Here is a 26,556-nt window from a genome sequence, read left to right as displayed (position 1 = left end):
CGGCGCTTCCACATGCTGTGTAAACCCAGCGTATGAGTAGGCACTACAATGTACTGTCGGTTGGCCCTTATCTATAACCTGACCTTTGGTGCTACTTAAAGAGAGAATGGATTATCTGTGGAATTTAGGCAATATTCTCCTGTTCAGATATAATATAATATTAAATATATAGAGTACATAATTTATAGTGGCATATACAGTAATGTGTGACGATGGTCAAAAATTTCCTCAACATAAGCAGCATGGCTATTGAGTTAATGAATGACATATGGTGTATATTTACCTTTATATATATATATATATATATATATATATATAAAGGTATATACAGTATATATAAAATCAAACTCTGTGTTTGTTTCTCTCTGTAAACTGAGTAGTATGGATGGGGTCCCTCTAAAGATGCCACAGGCTGTCTCACAGGAAGTCAAAGAAGATGTCAAAGTCTTCACTGATTATCTCAACATACTGCAGGACACAGAGGTGAGTGTGATTAACAAAGATGAACATTAAATGTGTTACCTCACCTGTAAACATAACACTTTTCTACAAGCACACGCTGCTCAGAAAAGTACCTTCTTAGCTTCAGTAGTTGTGCTTACAGTTTTGCCTGGTTTTTTTTTTAAACAATATTTTCAAGTGTATATAACTACATACACATCAAATGAACGGATATATATATATATATATATATATATATATATATATGTATGTATAATTATAATAAAATAAAAAGTGATAAAAAGGCAGGATCAATCATTCCATGTTACATGTATTCCCAGTATACATATTTTTGGCCTCAATGGAATATTACTTTTAACCAACAGGGATAAACATTTAACTACATTTCCCCAAAACATCAGAATCTTAGGGCATTCCCACATGCAGTGAATCAAAGTTCTTTTTCTTAGCATACGTTTCCATGTATCACTATGGGATACGCCCCTTGCGCGTATACACAGAAGCGCTTTACTAATTCGCCAGCCGTGATAGGCTGCAGTCTTGACCATCGCGTCAAGGTGCCTTTACTACGGTGGACGCGGCGTCATCGCTTCATGAACAAGCATTTTTAATCGGCGTCGATGCTAACTAGCTGCGGTCCATAGACCACCATGCTAGTGGTAGAAACGCCGATCCGACTACTTTCACCATAGGTAGTTTTTTCAATTTAATTCGCTAACGTCACCAGGAGCCTGTCGTCACCACACTGCCTGCAACCGGAGCTAGCTAACAGAGATTATCATTCTAGATAATTCGTTCCCCTTTAGCACACCAATACTCGGAAGTGTACAGGTGGTACGGAACCCCAGAGATTGTCTGTGTCAGACGGAGCTTAACTCCCCCCTAACTTTGAGGTAAGAGAGTTGGAGACTATGCACATTGTCAGAATGGGTATTGAGAACACTGGCCAAAGGCTACAGGCTTCAATTCAACACAATGCCTCTCCCTTTCCACAGCCTCATCACGTCCCGTGCGCAGGGAGAGTCGGCCTGGGTGTTACGGAAAGATATATCAGCTCTAATAAAAAGAAGGGCCAGACGAATAGTGCCACACAAGCAGAGACTGGAAGGTTTCTATTCGAGGCAGATCCTGGTCCCAAAGAAACCGGGGACCTGCTTACGTCCCATCATGGACCTTCACAATTTGAACTCGTATCTCAGGAGATTCAAGTCTCGCATGCTAACACACTCAACGCTGATACAGTGCCTTGCATAAGTATTCACCCCCCTTGGACTTTTCCCCATTATGTACTGTTACTAACTGGAATTCAAATAGACTTAAATAAACTTTTTCCCATTTGATCAACACAACATGCATAGTACTTTGGAGGTGAAAATATATTTTATTGTGACACAAACAATAATGAGAACAAAAAGTTGTCGTCTGTTAGGTGCATAAGTATTCACCCCCCTGACTCAATACTTTGTAGAACCCCCTTTCGCTGCAATTACAGCTGCAAGTCTTTTGGTGTATGTCTCTACCAGCTTTGCACATCTAGAGATGGAAATGTTTGCCAATTCTTCTTGGCAAATAAGCTGAAGCTCAGTCAGATTGGATGGCGACTGTCTGTGAACCTCAATTTTCAAGTCTTGCCATAGATTCTCAATTGGATTTAGGTCTGTTCCATGGCTGGACCATTTTAAGACATAAACAAGCTTTGATCCAAACCATTCCTTTGTAGCTCTGGCTGTATGTTTAGGGTCATTGTCCTGCTGGAAGAGGAACCTCCGTCCCAGTCTCAAATCTTTTGCAGACTGCATCAGATTTTCTTCAAGGATTTCCCTGTTTTTAGCTCCATCCATCTTACCCTCAGTTCTGACCAGTTTGCCTGTAGCTGTTGAAGAGAAGCATCCCCACAGCATAATGCTACCACCACCATGTTTCACTGTTGGGATGGTGTGCTCAGGGCGATGGGCAGTGTTGGGATTCCGCCACACATAGCGTTTTGCATTGAGGCCAAAAAGTTCAATTTTGGTCTCATCTGACCAGAGCACCTTCTTCCACAAGCTGGCTGTGACTCCCACGTGGCAAACTCCAAATGGGATTTATTATGGTTCCCTTTCAACAACGGCTTTCTTCTTGCCACCCTCCTTCCATAAAGGCCAGATTTGTGGAGTAGACCACTAATAGTTGTCCTGTAGACAGATTCGCCCACCTCAGCTGTGGATCTCTGCTGCTCCTCCAGAGTAACAATGAGCCTCTTGGTTGCTCCTCTGATAAATTTTCTCCTTGTCCGGCTTTTCAGTTTGGGTGGACGGCCTTGTCTTGGTAAGTTTGCGGTTGTGCCATATTCTTTCCATTTTCTGATGATGGATTTTATGGTGCTCCGTGAGATGTTCAAAGCTCTGGATATTTTTTTATAACCTAACCTTGCTTCATATTTCTCCACAACTTTATCCCTGACCTGTTTGGTGATCTCCTTGGTCTTCATGATGCTGTTTGTTCAGAAATGATCTATAACAAACTCTCAGTCCTTCACAGAACAGGTGTATTTATACTGAGATTAACTTGCAGACATGTGGACCCTATTTACTAAATATGTGACTTGCAAATGTGACTTGTGAAGGCAATTGGTCGCACCAGATTGTTTTTAGGGGTTGCACTCAACACTTTTCAGATTTTTATTTGTAAATAATTTTGAAATCCATTTAATATTTTCCCCCACTTCCAAATGATGGACTGTTTTGTTTTGGTCCATTACATAAAATCACGATGAAATAAATGTTAATCTGTGGTTATACCATGACAAAATGTAGAAAAGTACAAGGGGGGTGAATACTTATGCAAGGCACTGTACGTCTGATCCGGCCAGGGGACTGGTTCACATCAAGCGATCTGAAAGACGTATATTTTCACATTTCCATTTATCCTCCGCACAGGAAATATCTGAGGTTCGCTTTTCAGGACACAGTGTACGACCACCTAGTACTCCCATTTGGCCTATCACTGAGCCCGGGGTGTTTATGATGGTTTTGTGGTGAACAGGGAAAGAGCGTGTTAACAGCGAGACAGGACATTGTTTTTCTGGGTCTCACGTTAAATTCACTGTCCTACACGGCTCACCTATCAGCCAAGAGAGTGTGCACTTTCATGTCTACTCTCACTCATTTTGCCATAACACGTCGGGTCACATATGGACCGTGCCTCAGGTTACTGGTACTGATGGCCTCAACAATATTGGTGGTGAGGCTTGCCAGGCTGTACATGAGAGATTTCAAGCATCAAGTGTCTTCTCTCAGACTGGATCCTGTGCGCCAAAACGCCGCATTGTAACAGTTTGAGCGTCTTGCGTCCTCGCGCTGCGACCACGACTGTGTGTGCGCATGGGTGCAATAGGGGTGCAATATCTGCCAGAAAAGTGGTAACAACGGACGCCAGCCTGTGAGGCTGGGTTGGTGTGTTCGAGGGCAGATCCGCGAATGGGATGTGAATTATTGATCTCAATAATGCCCATATAAATTATGTGGAGTTGATGGCAGTGTTTCTGACGCTGAAACATTTTCTGCCATTCCTCTGGAGACATCATGTGTTAGTGAGGACGGACAATACGACCACGGTGGCATATATCAATCGTCAGGGGGGTCTACATTCTCTACAGTTACACACTCTTGCACGCAGACTGATATTATGGGGCGAGGTGCATCTCTTCTCCGTTAGAGCGACCCAAGTTCCCGGAATTAATAATGTGGATGCAGACCTTTTGTCCAGGGGAAATCCTCTCTACGCGGAGTGGAAACGTCACCCACCTGTAGTAGGTCAGATTTGGTCACATTTTGGCCGCGACAGTGGATTTGTTTGCGTCGAGGGGGAACACACAGTGCCCACTTTCCTTTCCCTGCACGACCAGAGCGCACCGCTGGGGCTGGATGCGTTCGCTCACGAGTGGCCGCGTGTCCCGCTTTACGCATTCCCCCCTCTGGCTTTGAATCCCCCGACACTGCTCAGGGTGCGGGAGAATCGTTCGTCACTAATTTTGATCGCCCCTCACTGGCCGTCCATGCACTGGCTGGCGGAAGTGCTACAGCTCCTCCACGGTCACCTATGGCCTCTCCCGCTACGCAGGGACCTGCTCTCCCAGGCGTGCGGACATATATTTCACCCTCATCCGGAGCGTCTCGCCCTGTTGGCTTGGCCTGTGAGTGGTTTAATCTGCGCATGGATTGGTGTGCTAAGGCACAGGACATTTTCTACTCTCAAAATTTACTTGGCAGCTATTACCGCTTGCCTTGTTGGATTTGATGATAAACCAGTAGGCCAAAACCTCCTAGTTTGTCGTTTTATGAAGTTGTTTTTGTCCTGGGCTAAGCCCCACTGGGGCAAACCTTTCGCCAAACCAAGACTTTCTCACTGGATAGTGGACGCCATTGCATTGGCCTACTCCAGCTCCAGCTCCTTTACGGGCACATTCTACTAGAGGTCTTGTGACCTCTTGGACCCTGTTCACGGGAGTCTCTATCCAAGACATCTGCGCTGCAGCTTGCTGTTCTTCTCCCCTCACATTTGCGAGGTACTACATGTTGGATGTCACATCCCCTGGCCTGACCCAAGCTGTCTTGTGCATGGGCTCCAATGTGGATCTCATTTCTAAGTGAAGGGGGGACTGGCAGTCAGTCACCGAGATAAGCTTGTCTGGCAATCCGCAGTTGCTGGTCACTCACCAGCCTGCACTGGAAAAAGAAAAAATCTTCCCCCCATTTATAAGAGAGATGGTAAATGGTTTTGTATTTGTATAGCGCTTTTCTAGTCTTGATGACCACTTCAAGAACTTTACAGTACAGTTTTACATTCACCCATTCACACACACATTCATACAGTGCATCTAATCGCAGAACTTTGTTATTCTATGGGGGTTCAGCATCTTACCCAAGGACACTTCGGAATGCAGATGGGTCAGACTGGGGATCGAACCGCCGACCTTCAGGTTGGAGGACGACCACTCTACCCCTCAGCCACAGTCGCCCCATTCCTTTATCCTTATAATTTAAGGCTTCTGACAATTTGAATATGCATAGACTACATGCATATAGGTAAGAGGCACAGATTTATCTGTCCCTACTAACACATTTCCTGTACATAAAGTGCACTTTGGTGACCTTTACAACTATTCATTTACATTATTGTTAACTAGAAATGGCCCAGGCTGCGTGAGAACTCCAGGACTTTAGACAAGAAAGGAAGTTTCAATAATAGCAGGCAATAATTAAATTGAAATGAAAACTGTAATCATCAGAAAGACTTGAGTCACATTACCTCCATATGGATTTCTGATTTGATGACAGACCGTTGTCTCCTGTATTGTTTTAATAAATTAAAACCATAACACACAAGATAATTGCCATCATCCACTAACATATGCGCAGATATGCTCTTACTCTCCAGAGACAATAAGTGTGTGCAGAAAATTGACACAGGATGCATGACACATGTACACAAGCCGATTTTGTTTTCACCACCATGCGTATGTTTGTGAATCATAATCACTCTAAATTGAAAGGCGGGTGATTCTCTGTAAAGAGGGCTGGAGGACATGCTTCTTTGGGACATGTCGTAAGTAAAGAGATACAACAGTGAATCCTTGTAGGTTTTTGGGTAATGCCAGACCTTAACCCTTTTGTTGTCCTTTCTTCCTCCGGCTGTCCTTTCTTCCTCCGGCTGTTGGCCCCCTCACATAGGCCACCCCAAATTAGGACACACACGTAGGGAAGCCACCTGGGCAGCCCTTGCAGTTGTATTTGTCACACCGCAGCACACAGTGAGAGTTTTACGGGCATATCTTACACCTCTTCTCTTACTCGCCCTGAGCTGGGCTGCTGCTAGGGCCGTGGAAGAGGCCGGACGCTCGGGTCGAGCATAAATGTGGACTATAGCTGTCTGTGCGGCGGCGGCTTTTACGGCTTCTGTGCGGGGGATACGCTCACTTCTTTCGATGAACAGAGTCATGAGAGCCTTTCCCAGCTGCTCTAGGAACCCCCTCCGCTTTTTCAGCTTGCCCAGCATCCAATCTGGGTTGATCTCTCTCCATGTCGTGAAGGTGTTGTAGGAAGAGACGTCGATAATGTTGTGAAAGATAACCAGGGGCCGGCGCTCGATCATCTTCCTACAGCTGTTCCGATCACATGGTCTAGGTTGTCCATGCCACCTTTGCTGCGGTTGTGCCACCCGGCACCCTCCGGAAACGGTCGGGGTGATCCCGGCTGAAGTCAGTGTTGAGGGAAGGGTCCAAGATGTCCCGCCGGGGGACCCAACAGCGTTCCTCAGGGCCATAACCCTCCCAGTCCACCAGTTAACGGAAGACACGCCCCTGGCGCTGCATGCCGAGGATGCATCGCACCTTGAAAACTGAACAACTGCCCACCATCCGGGGGGAGGGGGGGCTGGACTAAACAGGCTTCAAATGGGACACGTGAAAGGTGGGGTGAATCCTACAAAAGGAGGCAAGGAGCTTCAACCGGACAGCACAGGGGTTTACCACAGCCTGACAGGCCAAATGGGATGAGGCAGCTGACAGCCGTGGATGAAGGTGTGCTGCCACCAGGGGCTCCATGTAAGGCATGCGGACCATGGCATGCTTATCCATCCCCTCAATATCCAAGGAAGACGCACCTTGAATGGTGGTTTTGCTGGAGTAAGGGTTCTGCTTCCATGAGGCGGTAACTTCCTCCAGGAGTTCCGGGAACACCGGGAGAAGTTGTCTCGCAGCCCTCTTTGCTTGGGGTAATTTCTTCCCCTCGTAGCGGGACCTTGGGGCCTCCGCCACGACAGCGGGCCATGGAATCTTCAGTCTCTCTGCGGCGCGTTTACACACATCGTGCATATCGCCGCTGGGCTGGGGCGTAATTGTCCCAACCGAGCCCTTTGCAGGGCTTGGAGAGCTGAGAGCCTGAGAAGGTGGGAAAAAGCAGGATTCATAATCCTCGTCGTCACCGTCCGACACCAGACAATCCCTGCCGTCGGACTCATCCTCCTCCTCATAATCCAACATGAGGGGTGGCTCCGTTAGCGGGTCCAGCAAATCCAGCGTGGAGCCCCAGCGCCGAATCTCTGGTTCGGGAGCGTCCTCCTCGTCCACACCGGTTTAGGGTTCCTCAGTAGTGGCACTGGAAAGGATCGGGTCCCTCTCAGAGACGCTAGCTTGGCGTGCTAGTCGTCGGCGGAGACTCTTCGCTGTGAAGCGGGCGCAGTCGACGCACAAGCTCGCTTTGCTGACAGCAGCGCGGGCATGTTCCAGCCCGTGACACGCGGAGCAGACCTGGTGAGTATCCATGCTCGATATTTTTATTTCCACAGGTGCACATGGTTGTCCATCTTGCAACGCCTGGTTGCGAGGTGGAAGGAAGCTTTGCAGCTTGATCCATTTAGCTTGGTGTGCTAAAGGGGAGCGAATTATCTGGAATGATAGTCGCTGTAAGCTAGCTCCGATGGCAGGCAGTGTGGTAAATGCAGGCTCCTGGTGCTGTTTAGCTATTCAAATAGAAGCAACTACCTATGGTGAAGGCAGTCGGATCGGCGTTTATTCCACTAGCGTTCGGCGATGGAGGTGTTAGCTCCGGTCTGAGGACAGCAGCTAGTTAGCATCAACGCCGATTAGAAAAATGCTTGTTCTGAAGCGAGAAGAGGTGTTTGAATGACGTGTGGCGCTGCGTCCACCGTATTTAAGGTGCGGCACCTTGACGTGGACGTCACAACTGCCAGCCTATCAGGGCAGATGCAGCGATGCAGCGGCGCTGATCACTGAGCAGCCCTGACGTCCGCGTCAAGGTGCAGCACCTTAAATACATATTAATATTAGATCATAACTTTAGTTGGTTACAGTTCTCTCGGGGCACCAACCTTCAAAGAGGGGAAAAGATAGCCAATTTATTGATTAAGATCATTTTCATTTAGATCAAGTTTAATTAGAAATCTCAATATTCACTATTAAAGATTATATAATGAACAGTGACAGTTATGGAGTTCTTAACAGTGTAATGGTTGGCAAAGTTCACTTATGCAACATTGATGACAGACAATTTGTGAAATAAAAACATTTAATATGAACATAATAGAGAACATAATAAAACACAAATTACTTAACAAACGTTCTAACAAACAAGGACGTGTATGCGAGTGTGTGTATGTAAATTAGGGGGGCTCTCAAAATGGTGGCTTGCAAAAAGAGTAACACCTTCCTGTGGGCTTTTAAGATGGCCCCTAAGATAGGTTGCTTTACGACCGATAGAGGGGGAAGGTATCTAGGTGTAGAGATATGCGTTTCTGTGTCAATGTTAAGTCAGAGAATGAAAGGGTCAGAGAGATCCTGAGACGAACGTAACTAACATTTAACTTTCAACTAACTTATAAACACAATGTCACAGCATATATCAAACTTATAACACACACATAATCGAATAAACAGTCCTGCTTAATCTAGTATAATTATTAAGCCCAGTTCATGTTACCAGTCCTTAGAAAGGGGAAAAGGGAGTTGCAGTTCCGCAATTTCGTCCTGCTGGTTGGTCGAATGGTCTCTGCCTTAGCGTTGCTGTGGAGCTGTGTGCTCAAATGCTGAATCTTAACTACAGGACATTGAGTCGCTGCTAGAAGTTTGGAAAAGCTTGATTTGAGAGGAGGTTTCCTTGAGAAGATGAGTCGTAAAGCTGCACCTCTGACCTCCGGTTGTTGGTTTGGGAGGAGGTTTCCTTGAGAAGATGAGTCGTAAAGCTGCACCTCTGAACTCCGGTTGTTGGTTGGGAAGAGAAGAAAGCTGGAGCAGCCCGCCCCCCCTTGGCGAATGCAGGAGAAGAGAGCTGGCCGCCTGTTGTCCTTGGTGGGTGGATGGAAAGAGGAAGAATTGGGGCAGATATTGGTCTTATAAACGACTTATAAAGAGAGAACTTCATAGTGGACCTCAGAAACCTATTAACTTAAAGAGGACATATTCTGAAAATTCCACTCTTGTAGTGCTTCTACATTTTAATTTGGGTATCTGGCATGTCTACCGTCCCAAAAACTCTCGGAAAAAAAACCTCCCGCGATTTGTTGTGGTTCCTCTATGTCAGAAACTATACGCTGGAGTGCATCGAATGAGATTACGACCAGAATTGACCTCACAGTCAGTCTACATGGCAAAGTCCCCCCCCCAGTGGCTATCTGAGGTCAATCTGAGGAGGGCTTTCTTAGACAGGGTAAAAAGGTTGCTGTTTTAAATGATCCTTGTGGTATTTTGACCAAAACATGTTACAGACATTTCATTAAGACCCCAAGGAGCCATATCAACTGTGGTAAAATTAACATAATATGTCACCTTTAAGTGACTCCATCACTAATATGTTGTGTCTCCATGTAACAGTATGACTTCTGCCTGGAGAACTGGGTGCTAATAGGGCTGCAAAGTGGCGTCACCAGTCATCATCAGCCCCAGCTGTCTTCCTCCTCTTCAGGACTGCTGCCATCCTGTCCTCCATACTGGATGATGTTTAGCAGCTCTCAGCAGAGCTGTGCGGCAAACCGACGTAGCTCGGACTTCTGGGAGCCCAACCCTCGACAGCGCTCCAACAGCCTCAACGCCGATATAATGCACACCAAGTTTACCATCTCAGATTCTGAAAATGAAGGGGAGAGCATTGTCCAGAATTCAAAATCCTCTGTGTCAATCACAATCCACCCAAATGGAGCTGCTTCACGCCAGCGTGGTCATCAGAAAGCATTTATTGCAGACCTTCTGAACCCTCCAGCCTGTTTGAGCAGCCTGCCACACCAGCGCAGGAAGAATCCACGACAGTGCTCCTTGTCTGTGCTGGAGATGTCCTCACAACTTGATCCAAATGAAGACAACCAAGCGCAGAGTCGGTTCTCTGAAAGAATTCTTCACACCAAAACCCCCAACACCATAGTTTCCAATTCTGCAGTCACCATCCGACATCCCAACAACAGAGCTAATACAGTCCAAATGCTGTCCAGCATTACTAACTACAGGACAATGGTAAGATACTAACATTTTAATATCTGTAGACAGTGCTGTTTGAAAAATGTTTTGGTCATATTTAAAATTAAATAGTAAGACTATTATTGTATTACCCTTGAATGAATAATAGGGCCACACATGAAGTTGGACGGAAAAGGAAATTGAAAGTTTTGTAAATTGAGAGTGCGAAATATGTATAGTCCCAATGAAATAAGTGACATTTTAAATCAAAATTCTCAGACTGGTATTGTAAAGATTAGAATAGAAAAATCATTGTAAATAAGAAAAGGGAAACATCACAGATGAAAGTCATCATTCCAAGGATAAAGGGCAATAATTAAAATTGTAATAAATTCAATTAGCATTTTTTTTCTTCTAATTAACTAATTAGAAGAAAAAAAATGCTAATTGAATTTGCAGTTTACTACTTTGAATTTAAACACTTGTAATGTTTCATCTAATCTACTCTTCCATTTGACATAATCTGTCTTTTGATGTTTTTAACTTTTTCACCCACAGTATGTGTTTTCTGTGTTTTTCCATCAAGGTACACATCACAAACACTGATACATTTGTAACTGTTAATATTCTGTGCCTGCGCATACTGTATCAGTGAGGTCAAAGTGCCAACTTGTAGGGACCTGTGCTCTAAGTTTATAAGACAAACAAGAGTCACGACGGTGCAAAACTTACAACATTGCACCTTGGAGCTGTTAGGTCAGTAATAACTTTGGTATCATAATAGCATAACATATCTAACAAAAAGAGACAGGGGTGTGATGAACAGATGAATTAGGAAAACAAAACTAAAATACTTTATTAGGATTTATTGTAGTTGTGCTTGCTTGTAATTTTACTATACAATCACACGTTATAGGAACAATTGCAGTTGAACTCACTTTTGAGTGTTGATGACAGTACACTTGGTTACTGTAGTAGCTCAGGAGATACGATAGGTCATCCACTAACCAGAAAGTTGTTTGTTTGATCTCTAGCTCCTTGGGAAAGATACTAAACCGACGACAGTGTTTAAGTGATATATGATTGAGAAGGTGCCGCACATATATGCATTGTATGATTGTGTGTGTGAATGGGTGAATGGCAAAACTGTAATGTAAAGCACTTTGAGTGGTCTTTAAGAAAAGAAAGCGTGATATTATTATTACAGTCAATTTATAATTTAAAGTGGTGCCTAATGGCCTGTTTACAAACTGGAGGATCATGAGATTAGTAATTCCTGTTACCTCATTGGCAGTGTTTTTATCCATGAATGTATTCATAATTGTAGCCGTAATTCGATTCTTAAAATGTATTTGTCACTATTTTAGTGATGATATTAGCAGATATTGTGCACTATTGCTCAACCCAAGATTCTCACTGTTGCTTTGTTCGTGCCCTGTTGTTATAACCAATAACACTGATGGACAGCGCTACTGGCAGGCAGAACATTAACACTTTCCACTGAGTAGAAATAAACTGATGTTAGATGATAATTCACAGCAACAAGGGATGACTACTATGTTTCACACTGTAATCTCCTGATAAAAATGTGAACTTGAATGGTTTTAAATGCTGAGAGGTAGTGCCTTAAAGGGAGGGTTCACCCAGAAATGAAAATTCCCTCATTATCTACTGACCACTATGCCGATAGAGAGGTGGGTGAAGTGTTTGAGTCCACAAAACACTTTTTGAGTCTCAGGGGTAAACAATTTTAGAGCCGAACCAAATACAAAAGAGGTAATTGGTGACCAAAGCCTCAGACATAATAAAACAACAGAAAAAACCTAACATGCCTCCATACTGCTCATGTGGTGTCATCCAAGTGTCATGGAGGCATTTAGGTTTTCTGTTGTTTTATTAAGTCAGAAGAAGGACTCACTATTAAATTCAATTGCATTGGGTTCTGCTCTAAAATACGTTAATATTTACATAATTAATATATATCCTATGATTTTAAAACCACAAAGCCCATCATGCTACAATATAGAATAATAATTGGATAAAAAGCTTAGGTAATCTGTGAATTTTTATTAATCAACAAATATTTTTTTTAAATTGTAAATCACAATCTGTCACCAAACTGCATTAAAGGTAACCCTCAGTCTGAGCTAGGGTGTTGACTTTTCCTGCAGATTGGTTTAGATATACTTACTTAAACCCGGAACAATGTGTCATGATGACATGAACACAATAAATGAATCAAATTATATTTGTATAGCCCATATTCACAATTTGTCTCATAGGGCTAAACAACTTGCAACATCAACTGTCTTTAACCGTCAGTCAGGAAAAACTAAACCTTAAAAAGCTTACATGTTTCATCTGACTGTTCCCTCTCCAAGGATGGAGAGAACTGCAATAGATGCTGAGTAACTGGAAGAGGAAATTCATCCTCGTCTTATACGTTTTTTTAGCACACAAGAATGTTTTCAACCCTGAAAATAGACTGTAAAGTCTGTTCCCTGAATCCTTTTAAGTTGTTAGAGGTTCATCAGGATTAATAGGATCAGGATCCTAGCAAAGCTGCATCCAATGGTTACTTTTCTCCAGCCTGCTGTAAAATATGTAGTGACTTAGCAATTACATTGGTATAGCGTATATAAACCTTATCTTTAAGAACTTAAAACAAGGCCTTAAACATTGTAAAGAAACCCAATATTTCCCACAATGAGCAAGCGCTTTAGTGGGGGGAAAGCAAAGAAGTTTCTTATTAAATGGAAGAAACCTCCAGCACAGGCATCTTAAGTTGCCCGCAACATGACAGACTAACTGATACAAATTCGTTTTCATATTATGAACGTGAACGTGACTGACGTTAAGGTTGTATTTTTCAATCACCTTATCAGGCCATCATGTGAAATACCAGGAGTGGGCAAATGTGTGTTTGCTCCTAGACAGCTCCGCCCCCCCGCCCTGGCTCACTTGTTCAGAGAGACACACACAGTGAGATCAGCGCTTGTTCACTTGAAGCAGCCGGTAGGTGACTTTGTTGAAGAACAGTTTTTCACTGTTGGTAACAGTGAAAACACTGAGTTTCTATGGTCAATGCTTGTCAATGATCAGAGCAGAAGCTGCAGTTGGTTTGTACCGAGCTGGAGTTTCTGTCTCTTCCGCCACTCTGATCTGCTCTCACTTTAACTAATAAACACCCATTATTTATTAGGACCTGATCAGTACATGAAGTAACTTAGTGTTTGTTTGATTCACTCCAGAGTTTATGAGACTGCATTTAAACATCATGAAAATTACTTGTCAACATTTTGTGTTCAGTACAACATGAAGAGATGAGAATTTTGAAGAAAAAGAAAAAAACGCAATTTAAACGCTGAGCAATAAAAACATCATTCAAAACTCGATAGTAAAGATGTATGGAATGCAGCAACACTGCAAGTTGAATTTCAACCCTGCACTTTGCATTTCTCCATCACATGCGCAGATAATTCCCAGCATCCTGCACACTACTTCTGATTCTACAGAACAATTCCACGTGCACTATCTCATGTATCGAGACATTTCACCCCAGCCAATGTAGAAGGAAAGGCTGTGTACATTTGCAAATACTGTGCAAAAACCTATGTTAAGAATGACACAAAGATGCAGAAGCATATAGGCAAGTGCCCGGGGTTTCCTCAGGGCTCAAATCAGCCTATGACAAATCAAAATGTTTTTATTTATGTCTGTATATGACAAGGCACTTAGTATAAATTAACCACATAATTCCTGTATATTCTCATTTCAAGATTCAAGATTTCAAGATTTTTTTATTTGTCAAATGCACAACAATAACATTAAGCAGTTTCTGGCAGTGAAATGCTTGCGTCTCAGGCTCTCTTCTAACAATGCTCAAGTAATTACACACTATACAATAAAATAAGATAGAAATTATATAAAATAGAATAAAATAGAATATCAAAATAGGAAATAATGTATATATATATAAATATATATAAACAGCTGAGGAGAAAATAAAACAACAGATGTGCAAATATGCAAATATGTCACATTGCTAGTTTGGTGGAGTTATTGCAGTTTAGAGGAGTTTAAAAGTCTTATGGCCTGGGGGATGAAACTGTCTCTGAGCCTGGGCCTGGATGCTGCGGTACCGTCGGCCAGATGGCAGCAGGCAAAAATGTTTATGGCTGGGGTGAAAGGGGTCTTTAATAATCCGGCTGCTCTTCTTCCTGCACCGCTGGGTGTAGAGGTCCTCTATGGATGGTAGCGCTGTCTTGGTGATGTGCTGGGCAGACTTCACCACCCTCTGTAAAGCCTTACGGTTCAGGGCGGTGCAGTTGCCATACCAGGGGGTGATGCAGCCAGTCAGGATGCTCTCTATGGTGCATCTGTAGAAGTTGCAGAGAATCCTGGAGTCCATGTTGAGCTTCCACATCCTGTGGAGGAAGAAGAGCCGCTGTCTGGCTGTCTTCCTGATGGAGTCTGTGTGATGGGTCCAGGTCAGGTCATCAGTGATGTGGACCCCGAGGAACTTGAAGCTGCTGACTCGCTCCACCGTGGCCCCGTTGATGGAGAGGGGGCGTGTTCTTCTCCTCGTCTCTTCCTGTAGTCCACGATCAGCTCCTTCGTTTTGCTGACGTTGAGATGGTGGTTGTTGTCCTGGCACAAAGATATCAGGGCTCTGACCTCCTCTCTGTAGGCCTTCTCATCGTCGCCGGTGATCAGGCCTATGACAGTGTGTCATCAGCAAACTTAACAATGGTGTTGGAGCTGTGGGTGGCCATGCAGTCATGCGTGAACAGAGAGTACAGGAGAGGACTGAGTCAGGGTGGTGGATGTGGTGCTGCCGCCTGTGGTCTGCCCGTCAGGAAGTTGAGGATCCACTCACGGAGGGCGATGTTGAGCCCAAGGTCTCTGACCTTGGTGACGAGCTTCAGGGGCACGATGGTGTTGAAGGCTGAACTGTAGTCGAGGAACAGCATTCTCACAAATGTGTCCCTCTGGTCCAGGTAGGAGAGGGCAGTGTGGAAGGTGAGGGAGACGGCATCTGCAGTCGACCTATTTGACCTGTAGGAAAAACTGAAGAGGGTCCAGAGAGTCAGGGAGGGAAGAGGGGATGAATGGTTGGACCAGCCGCTAAAAGCCCTTCATGATGATGGAAGTGAGTGCTACTGGGCGGTAGTCATTCAGGCAGAGGATTTTTGTTTTTTTGGGAACAGGGACAATTATGGTCTTCTTGAAGCATGAGGGGACTATAGACTGGAGCAGTGACAGGTTGAAGATGTCTGTGAACACATCTGCCAGCTGATCTGCACACACCTTGAGAGCTCGGCCGGGGATCCCATCTGGTCCAGGTGCCTTGCATGTGTTGATCCAGTTGAGGGATTTCCACACGTCTGCCCTGGATATGACTGGGGGGCAGCGGTCCTCATGGGCTTCTTCGATCTCCGCAGCCGGGGAGTTACTCTCAAAGCGTGCATAAAAAGTGTTCAGATCCTCTGGGAGAGATGCAGACACTACATCAGCACTGCTGGTCTTGGCTTTGTAGTCTGAGATGGTTCTCAGTCCGGCCCACATGTTCCTAGTATTGGAGCCCTTGTAATGGGACTCCACTTTGTCCCTGTAGAGTCTCTTAGCACTGCTAATAGCACTCCGGAGCGCGTACCTGGATGTCTTGTATTCCTCCAGATCCCCCGAGATGAAGGCAGCAGTCCGTGCTTTTAGTTTAGCATGGACGTCACCATTTATCCAGGGCTTCTGGTTGGGAAATGTTTTTACTGTAATCCTGGGTACGACGTCATCGATGTATTTGCTGATGTAGCAGATGACCGTGTCCGTGTACGTGTTGATGTCAGCATCCTGGAACACGCACCACTCCGTTGTGCTGAAACGGTCCTGAAGAGCCGAGTCTGATTGATCCGTCCACTGCTGAATGGTCCGAGTCACCATTCTGTCATGCTTGAGTTTCTGCCTATAGGAAGGCAGCAGCAGGACGGAAACGTGATCTGATTTGCCGAATGGGGGGCAGGGGAGGGCCTTATATGCACCCCGGAAGGGAGTGTAAACATGATCTTGCTTGTTCGCTCCTTGTGTCGGGCAGCTGATGTGCTGGAAGTATCTCGGCAGGACTTTCCTCATCTTGGCGTTAAAATCACCAGCCACGATAAACGCAGCCTCGGGCCGTGATATCTCTGTCCTGTCGATCACCGCATGCAGCTCGTCCAGTGCCTGGTTAGTGTCGGCGCTGGGCGGGATGTACACCGCTGTTAGAATGACCGATGTAAACTCCCTTGGGATGTAATAAGGTCGGCATCTGATCATGAGGTGCTCCAGGTCCGGAGTACAGCCTGAAGAATTAATCCTCACATCAGAGCACCATAGGTTATTCACCATGAAGCAGACACCCCCTCCGTTGCTCTTACCTGAGTTTGTTGTCCGGTCCTGGCGGTGAATGGAGACCCCCTCTGGAACAATGGCGGAGTCCGGGATCGAGGGGTCGAGCCAGGTCTCCGTGAAAACCATCACGTTACAAAACTTGATGTCCCGTTGAAACGCCATCCTGCTACGAAGCTCATCCACCTTGTTGTCCAGGGACTGGACATTAGCCAGAAGAATGCTTGGTAGAGGAGGCCGGTTTTCACGTTTCCTCAGCAGGACCAGGACGCCGGCTCACGACCCTCTTTTCCTTCGTCCTCGCCTCCTTGTTCCATGTACGGTAGGTAAAGAGCGCCATGGGTAGTCTCCTTTGTTTGTTGTCGGTGGCGGTGAAAAAGTGTTTTTTACCGTCAAACCGATGGACAGAAGTTGTTCTCTATCATATATGATGATAGGGCTAGCTTTACCGGAGTGCATGATACAAAATAAAGTACAATAAATAACTACAAGATAGAAAAAAAGAGAAAAAAGAGCAGAGCTGTGGGAGAGCGCGAGACACAGCAGCCTTCCACGGCGCCGGTCTATATATATAAAGTTTCCAACTGTGAATATTCCTGGAATTTTGCAACCCTAATAACACGTAACACATTATAAGTTTGTCACAAGACTGGGAAATGTAGGTGGACGTGGGGCAAGCAACTTACAGTCCCATCACATATTGTCACTACCAACCTAAGACCAGACCTGATACTCTGGTCCAACATCCTGCGAAAGCAATAATTTTACCTGTGGAGGTTGGCTGCAGGGATTTCATTGGGCCATCCAGCATCAGCCCTGCATGAAAAGAAGAGTAAGTTAGTTGTCAGTAAGTGTCGCAGAAAATTTTGGGAGAATTTTCAGTAAATTCAGGAATCTGCAGGCAGCACAGAAAACTGTAATGATTTGACAGTTTCTGGCAGTTTTACAAGCCTGGGAATGTTTGGAGCCGACCCCCCTGCTCCTAAGCCTAGGGGAGGCTTTCACATGCAAATGACAATGCTCTGAGCTTTACAAATTCAAATCAGGATAGTTTCCCTCAGTGCAGACAACACCTTTTTCTAAAAGGTTTCAACTAAACTATCTGGCGTAAGCGCGCCAGGCTTAACATAAATATAAAACCTGAATTTGTAAATTGTTTCCCTTAAGTAAGTAAGTGTACTATAATGAATATCATCGTATAACATGAGCAAAGGTCAATGCTATGAAAAAAAATTAGGAACAGTGCACTTTATTTCGTCATTAAAGTTTTTTATTTATTCATGCATATAAAAACATACAATCAAACTCAAAAAACAACATTTACAACAGCATCAACAGACAGTATACCCATCATAAAACCATATATACAAAGGCCTCCTGCAAATCTATATTTTTCATTTTCTTGAAACAACCAGAATGTACATCCAGCACCATGTCTACAAATTTTTCCATATGCCCTATCTACAAAAAAATACGGTCCCAGGCCCTCCTAAAATCTTCCTCTTCATTGTTCATTCTAGCCAACATGCGTTCATAAGATGCAACCTCTGACATCATTTCCATCCATTTCTTAACATCTGGAGCAACTGTACTTTTCCATACTCTGAGAATCGTTCAAGCAGTTGTGACCATCCCGACTTTTAAAACTAACCGATCCTATTTAGATATATTTGGAATTTCTGAGTGCACTTTATTTCAACATTTTATTATAATCCAAAAAAATTAGGCTCAGTGAGTCTGTTTCCCTGAACAGGACTGACAACCCTACTCTTCTGCCTTAATTGCCCATGGACACTATCCTAAATCTCAACCACTGTGCAGAGTGGCATGATTAAAGTTACTTTTTCTTTTGTGTTGGTTAAATGCACAGTGGATGTGTTAACCACACATTTACCAGCAATCCGCTCAACAGGAGGAAATTATGCTGGGTATAATGTTTTTTGTGCCCTGGAAGCTCCAAAGTTCTACTTGCTTTCCATAAAAATATCTGTCCGGATGGGGGTCACCATATTCACATGTCCATGGCAAACTAAGCTGTTCACGATGCTGAAATTCCCTCATAATTTGAACTTCAACTGTCTTATTGTTGGTATAAAACTTTCTCAGTATTCCATTAATACACTCAAACCTTTTATCCAAGGCGACTTACAATAAGAGCATTCCACTATGAGGCTACAAACACAGAACAGCAAGAATCATGCAAGTACATTTACTTAACACCTTAAAGAATAGACTGGTCCTCAGTCACATACTCATCCCATATAAAAGTACATTTGAAAACTATTATGCTTCAAATGTGAAAAGGACATTTGTGAAGTTTTACTCTGAAAACGTCCCTTCAGTCGTGAGCGTCATCACCTGAGGGCTCGTCCAATCACATCCTTCTGAATGCAGCGTCTGTCTCACTTAGACATGAAACTTCCGGCTCGTGTTTGCGAGGTCCAACGAGTGACTCTGTTTCCGGGGTAGATAACTTGCTGAAGTCGAATAGACACTGTTTCTCAGGAGGAGAGGATGAGTGCTTGGGAAAGCAAAGCCGCGGTCCTAGTGTGGACGAGAATAGGTGAAGAAGACTGGCGAACAGCACCAATTTTTACGGTAAGCTACAAAGAGAAGACATTGCTAACTGCTAAGCTAACTCTTAGATCTGAATAGAGTGTTAACAACTGTTGGATTAGCAATAAAGTTGCTAAAAGAAGAATAGAGCATCGAGTGCCTGTGCAGAACTAGCGCATGTTTAAAAATGTATGAACTGCTTAAAGTTAACAGTTTGTTCTTGTTAAGTTTTCATAAACGTGACTTTTTTTCCTGTTGTATTTTGAAGGAAAATCTCTGTCTCTTCACACCGCTGATGCAAATGGCCAGCGCAACGAACCGGGCGAGGGTAAGATTAAGATAGATAGATAGATAGATGGATACTTTATTAATCCCGAGGGAAATTTAGATTAAAGAAGAGATGCGCTGTGCTGTATAAAATAAATTCTCCAGGTTTACTTTTCTGATCAATTTCATCATCGTGTTTTCACAGCCTGAGCCAACACAACGAGGCAGTTATTTCACATTAGGCCTTGACTCGCTGCAGGTCCGGATTTGCAATGCGGAAAATAACGCCATTTTATGTAAGCGACTGTTTTTGAGTGATTCTGTTTTTTTGCTTCCAACGGTGATGCAGCGAGGCTATTTCTGTTTATTAATAATATACTCATGTTACTCATGTAGTTTTCCAGCTGCCTGTACTATGACATACTAAGACCCACTATGAGCCAGTATGAAGGAGCTTCCTGGACATCCAACCACAGCTTGCAGCTCTTGTAGCAGCATTTAGAAGTTTTGGAGTCGACAGAGAAGAGAGTGGGTAAGGTTAGATTCATTAGATCATTGTTACATGAATAGGTGTATGTTGTCATTGAACTGTGCTAATTGTACTGATTGTGTTTACAGTTGACAGCGGGACAGATGACATGGATAAACACTGGGTCAGATTCGTCAGAGTCCAACAAAGAACGTATGACCAAGAGGCGGCAAAAAGACATTTCAAGCTTCACCTGATTAGTTTTTCACTAGCTAAGCAAGTTGTGTTTGTACAATATTTGTGCCGTAGGTTAATAAAGCATTGACTCAACATATACACTCCTGATCAAAATCTTAAGACCAGTTAAAAAATTGCATGAATTAGCATTTTGCACTGTTGTATCTTAGGAAGGTTCTAAGTATAGATTCAAAATGCAAAAAGAAGAAATGGGAACAAGAGACCAAAAGTTGTGAGCAGGCAATTTATTGAAAACAACAATTTAACTCGAATAGGCTGTTAATCAGCTGATCAAAAGTTTAAGACCACAGCCTTTAAAAGCCAAAATCTGTGCAAAAATTTGGATTCCATGTCATTTCCTGTCAAGTAATCACACTGTGAAGATCTCTTGATGGCAAAGGCAAAAAAGCTCACCGTCTTTGAACGTGGTAGGATTGTTGAACTGCATAAAGAAGGCCTCTCACAACGTGCCATCGCTGCTGAGGATGGACGCAGTAAGACAGTCATTTTACATTTCTTAAAAGATCCTCAGGGTTATGGAACAAAAAAATCAAGTGGTAGACCCAAAAAAATCTCCCCGGCGCTGAGCCGGAGGATCCGAATGGCTGTCCGTCAAGACACGGGACGATCCTCGTCCCAAATTAAGGCCATTACTGGTGCTGACTGCAGCCCAATAACCATAAGACGGCATCTGCGAAGGAAGGGCTTCAAAAACAAGAAACTTCTTCAAAGGCCACGTCTCCTTCAACTCAACAAAATTGCCCGTTTAGACTTTGCAAACTTTGGCAAACCTTGGACACACCTGGAATAGCTAGCAGCATGAAGCAAATTAAGCACTCAAGATGTGCTGTGGCCGGCTACACAGATCCGCACAGATCTGTACATCTGTACAGCCGACACGGTGCAGTTGTTTTGATGGCGTGTTATCAACTTTAATGCCACGCCACGGAAACACATAAGGGAGATCAGAACTTCAAAAGAAAACAGGAAACACAGAACTAAAACAGATAACTATGACAGTATGTGATGCTTTCTGATTAATGACTAAAAGAAGCATATGCAGAGTGAAAGATATTGGTCCAAGGACAGCATTTTCTATAGCCTGACGTTGTCATACTCATAATTCTAGTCAGAATATGAGTCTGATACCGCCCCATTGGGCTGTGATAATGGGGCATGTTTCAACCGAACCTGGGAAAAAAATCCCTCTTTGCTCAATTGGATAGAACTACAACCAATCAGAGCCGTATGTTAAGCAATGCATAGTTGTTGTCAACAAAACTCAACTGCACGCACGCTGGAAGAAGTAGAAGAAGAAGCTCAGTAAAAAAAATGTTGCCAGTGTTGTAAAAATAATTTTAGGATACACAGAGAACTTACTAACACGAGCAGCATTTTTGAGAGGAACAGTAACGCCGGTTAAACGTAAATTATGAATTCTCCACTACAAGCCTATGGGGAGAATACGTAGCCCCCCACACCCTCTTTCTCTTTTTATCTTTATGACTGCTTGTGTTGCTGTAGTGGATGGGCAGAGGGGGACATTCAATAATGTCATTGGTAAAATTAGTAAAATTAAAACTCCAGGACAACAGAAGGGGAATTCAAAGTATGGGATGCATATTTGATCATTTATATCATATAAAATATGTCATCAATATCGTTTAAAATCCTTTTTCAGTGTATTTCCTGCAAGGACGCCTTTGCGCAGCGCGGCGCTTCAGCCTCCGGTGTGACCCGCACAAAGGTTTAACATGGGAGTGGATGGGAGCCAGCTGTTATTTAAGGCTTGGTGCTGCGCTTACAATTTGGAACGTGCGGTCCCGTGTTAAAAAATTGGACAGACAATGAAGGAGACCAGCCTGAAGAAGCGTGTTCATCTGAGGCATCAGAGAAAAGAGACTGGGGGCCCAAGCGCTCTTTGGTGATGTGGTTGATTACGTTACTGTTGATCATCTGTCCATTATCGTATAAAGCCCGCCCTGACAATTTGATTGGTCCGAACAGCTTCTGTTCGGGCATAGTTTCTCCCCAACGGAGCGATGCCAGACCGAACTTCCCAACCTCAAATGTTGTGGGCGGGGCTAAGTTCGTCTGGCATCCAGGCTACATTTTCTATCCACCTGCTTTTTTCTGCTCTAGAAACGCATACACTCACTTCCCTGTGTTGTTTCCAAGAAATATCCCAATCCAGATTCCTGTGTGAACCCACCTGTGACCTTGAACCCCAGAGGTATCCCCTCATCTGGTTCAGACTCGTCAGCAGAGCTACTGTCAGTCCTGAGCCCAGAGGAGAGAGAGCTACTGGGGACCATCACAGCCCAGGGCTACACTGTCCGTACTGCCATCATTGCCCTGCAGAGGACAGGTCGTCAGAGCCCAGATCAGGTGAGTCATTCACATACAATGACTTTTTCTTTGCTCGCTGCACTTCAAACACTCCTCAGACAACTATATTATACTGTGTTGTATGGGCACACACAAGGACACATACATTAAAACATCATATCTGCTGTAAACAGTGGGGTCCAAAAGTTAACATTTTACATGTTTCCCACTTTCCGATAATGCCTGTCATGACAATAATAATTGTTGGACAATATATTGTGCCAGAAATTATTGTGATAAATCATATTCAGTCAAGCAACTCAAGGTAAAATATTGATTGCAACAGTAGAACAGGTAAGTTTGGCATCTAGGCTCCAACTGGAAGCAATACGACACAGTGGGGCAAGCAAAGCGAGTGATGGGAAACATTTTTCTGCCTAAATAAGATGGGTGTGTAGAGTGAGGTATATCACATGATGTATGTCACATGATTGGAGCAGCGCAACTCAAGTTAGTTGACTGAAGTAGCTTGTTGGATACATTTCAGTAAGACAACTAAACAACGTTTATTGCAACAGTAAAACTGGGTAGTGGTTGGGTCTAGGCTCCGACTTAATCACTCCCCCTGATATGATTACTTGGACATAATGGAGAATGATGAGCAAATTCTTTTAACCCCAAAAAACCACACAAATTCTGAGCCTGGCATTAAGGATCAGTATCTTCTACGTGTGGGCCATTTACCGCTGCAGTGTGGCCATTCTCCGTCAACACATTGGCCTGTAGGAGAATATAGTACCTTGTAAGACTTCGATGTGTGCACGACTCACCACCACAGTGTGGCCATTCTCTGTAGGCGCATTGGCATGTAGGAAAATATACTACCTATTGAGAAGCAACGATTCCATTTGGCAGCATTACACGTACTATTTAATCAAAGTCTTTGCTTGTATAGCCCATATTTACAAAACATGATTTGTCTCATAGGGCTTAACAAGATGCAACATGCTCTGCCCTTAACCATCAACATAAGTGAGGAAAAATTACCCAAAACCCTCATAACAGGGGGAAAAAAATGGAAAATCTCAGAGAGCCACATGTGATGGATCACTCTCCCAGGACAGACAGGAGTGCGATAGATGTCAAAACAAAGGTGCAGCGAATCTTCAGATATGCAACAATGGCATTCGAAAACAGAGAGTACATATTAAAGCAACTGACGATCTTTGACAATCAATATTTTGTCTTCTAGAGGCTAAAATGGCATGGTAAGCTGCAGTCATATCTGTGCCACTTCTAAGGGAGTAAGGGGAATAACATTTAGGTGTTAGGCTGCAGCTCTAGCAGAGAGATTACCAAGCACGCGTCTCCGCGTTGAATGCATTTTGCACACTGCAGCAAGGATAAACGATTCACTTCCTGCGTCTGTCACGCAATGTCGATCCTTGCGTGCTAATTGCTCATTACGGTCCACGCTAACAATTGCACCTCAACGGTGAACATTTTATGTAAATCGAGTGATAGTTGTAAAACAAAGCTTACTTCCTGTTGCCAGTAGGTGGGGCCATCACTATTATTACACACAGACATATAGATCTGTTCAAGTAGGCGCTCTGATGTAGCATGAGCAATTTTGTGTCAATTGGACAATGTTAACACAATTTAATTTTCACACTGATCAGTAGGTGGCGCTATGACGTTGAACTAATATTCATAGATGGAGCTGTTAAGATCACGATTTTGACCATAGGTCAGTAGATGGAGCCGGTTAGATAATGCAGAGTGGAATAACTAAGTACTTCCTGTTTCATGGCAAATCAGTAGGTGGCGCTATGACACTGAGGAAATATTGACACGTAGAGCTGTTCAGTCTTGTACTCTTATCATGTGACAGAAATTTAGTAGTGATAGGACAATGCACAGTGGAGTTATGACAACATCCTGTCCTTTGGCAAAGGAAAATCCTTCGCCACACATCAATGTTTACACGGTTTGAGGAAACGTCACAATTCTGACCATGATCCAATGACTTGACTGAGCTCATTTGAGCTGTATATTGTAAAGCAGTCAGGAGCAGTTCATCAAAGTATAAAACATGTCATTTCCTGTTGCCACCAGGTGGCGCTATGATTTTAAGTCATGGTGTCTTTGTAGATGTCATCAGGTCGCGACTCTTGTCTTACATGTCGCGTTTGGACTCGATTGGACCAAATATGTCCAAGATATAGAATCTAGTGTTTTGATGGCGTGTGATCAAACTTTTACGCCACGCCACGATTACACTGTGTAAGAAGAAATTGATCTTTAATAACCTTTTATCTCCATCATGTTGTGATGACACTCATCTCAATTTTTAGTTGATCTGATGAAATCCCTACGACAAGTACATCAAAGTAAAAGTGTGGAATATGGCCAAAATGGCCACCAAATCCAAAATGGCGGGCTTCCTGTGTAGAATATCTGTTCAGGAGACTTATTTCTTTGTCATTAAAAGACACATGTCCCTATGTATTTTTGTAGATGTAGACCTATCGTAGTGCTGGGGCTGCCCTTTAGGGGATGCTAGTCAGTCATTTAATCAAAGTTTGAAGCCCCGCCACGGTCACAAGGTGTGACAAAAATCGATCTTTCAATAACTTTAGATCACCATCTTGTTGTGATGACACTCGTCTAAATTTTAAGTTGATCTGATGAAAGCTCTATGACAAGTACATCAAAGTAAAAATTTGGAATATGGCCAAAATTGCCATTAAATCTAAAATGGCGAGCTTCCTGTTGCGTTTTTCATAATGCTCCTAGAGGCTTTTTTGTGCATCTGGTCATGATACACAACTGTCCTCATTTCCGTGAGGATCAGTGAATGCTAAATGAGGGGCTTTTCCGTAGGTGGCGCTGTTGAGCCATTTTGCCACGCCCATTTCCAAATATTCCAGAATACGTACATTTTCACCACTTTATAATTTACGGCTTTTTGATCACGTTGAAAAACGCTCAGAATAATCCTTACAATTTTATAGGGCCTCCGACCAGAGCTACTCGGGCCCTAATAATCCTTTCAATTTCAATAGGGCCTCCCATCGATTTCGATGCTCGGGCCCTAATATTAACAATAATCATTTCAATTTCAGTAGGGCCTCCCTTCGGAGGTGCTCGGGCCCTAATAATAATTTCAATTTCAATAGGGCCTCACCCGGTTAGTGCTCGTGAACGACCAATATCAATGATGTATCATTAATATAGTGTAACACCCATAGTCTGCGTTGAATACTTTTGTAATTAATACTTTTTAAAGTTTGATACTTTTTTTACCACAGTAAACGATACAGTAAGATTGGTGACCACCATTTTTCTCATCCCTCTCAGATCAGGTGAATGCAGACAGTTGATGTGTCTTGTATGAATAACCTTTTGTGTGTTTGTGTCTGCAGATATTAAGTTACCTGGTAGCATGTGACCAACTGTGTCAGCTGGGTTATGTCATGGCTGAGGTAGAAGAGGCTCTGGAGATGTTTCAAAACTGTGAAACAAAGGTGGGACATTCAAAGAGCCACAGCATCGTCTTTAATCATGTTAGAGACAACAAGAAATTACACATTTATAATCAATATATAATCTCTTCTTCTTGAGGCGGAGGAGTTCCTTCATTTGCTGGGTCAGTTCAATGAGATGGGCTTCCAGCAGCACACCATCAAAGAGGTACTGCTGGTCCACCAGAACCACAGAGAACGAGCCCTCGAGGAGCTGATGATGCGTGTGGCATGATGGAGCAGATAAACAGACACACACTCACACTTTAGATAACTGCAACCTCTATGGGAAGTCAAAATTTGACAGTGTAACTAAATGTGTGATTATGGGGATAATGATTAGGCTTTTTTGGATAGTTGTTTTCCCTTTTTACTAGATTATG

The 26,556-nt window shown here is 43.6% G+C and overlaps 1 protein-coding gene and 1 long non-coding RNA gene across 2 annotated transcripts; both read left to right on the top strand.

Annotated features, from left to right (window-relative positions):
• The first annotated feature begins 381 nt into the window (after positions 1–381).
• On the top strand, positions 382–26,556 carry ubap1lb (ubiquitin associated protein 1-like b). The gene is given in 5 exon segments (XM_062391327.1): positions 382–483; positions 9,830–10,462; positions 22,497–22,706; positions 26,075–26,243; positions 26,246–26,556. Coding segments are annotated over 5 exon segments (1,260 nt in total). The 3' UTR covers positions 26,392–26,556.
• LOC133956365 (uncharacterized) lies at positions 18,924–20,401 on the top strand. Its single transcript, XR_009921138.1, has 4 exons — positions 18,924–19,673; positions 19,818–19,908; positions 20,017–20,144; positions 20,231–20,401. It is a non-coding gene; the product is annotated as an uncharacterized LOC133956365 (long non-coding RNA).

Source organism: Platichthys flesus, chromosome 1 (assembly GCF_949316205.1).
Source record: "Platichthys flesus chromosome 1, fPlaFle2.1, whole genome shotgun sequence".
NCBI lineage: Eukaryota > Metazoa > Chordata > Actinopteri > Pleuronectiformes > Pleuronectidae > Platichthys > Platichthys flesus.
Note: the sequence above shows the minus strand (reverse complement) of the source record. Positions and strands in the feature narration are given on the sequence as shown.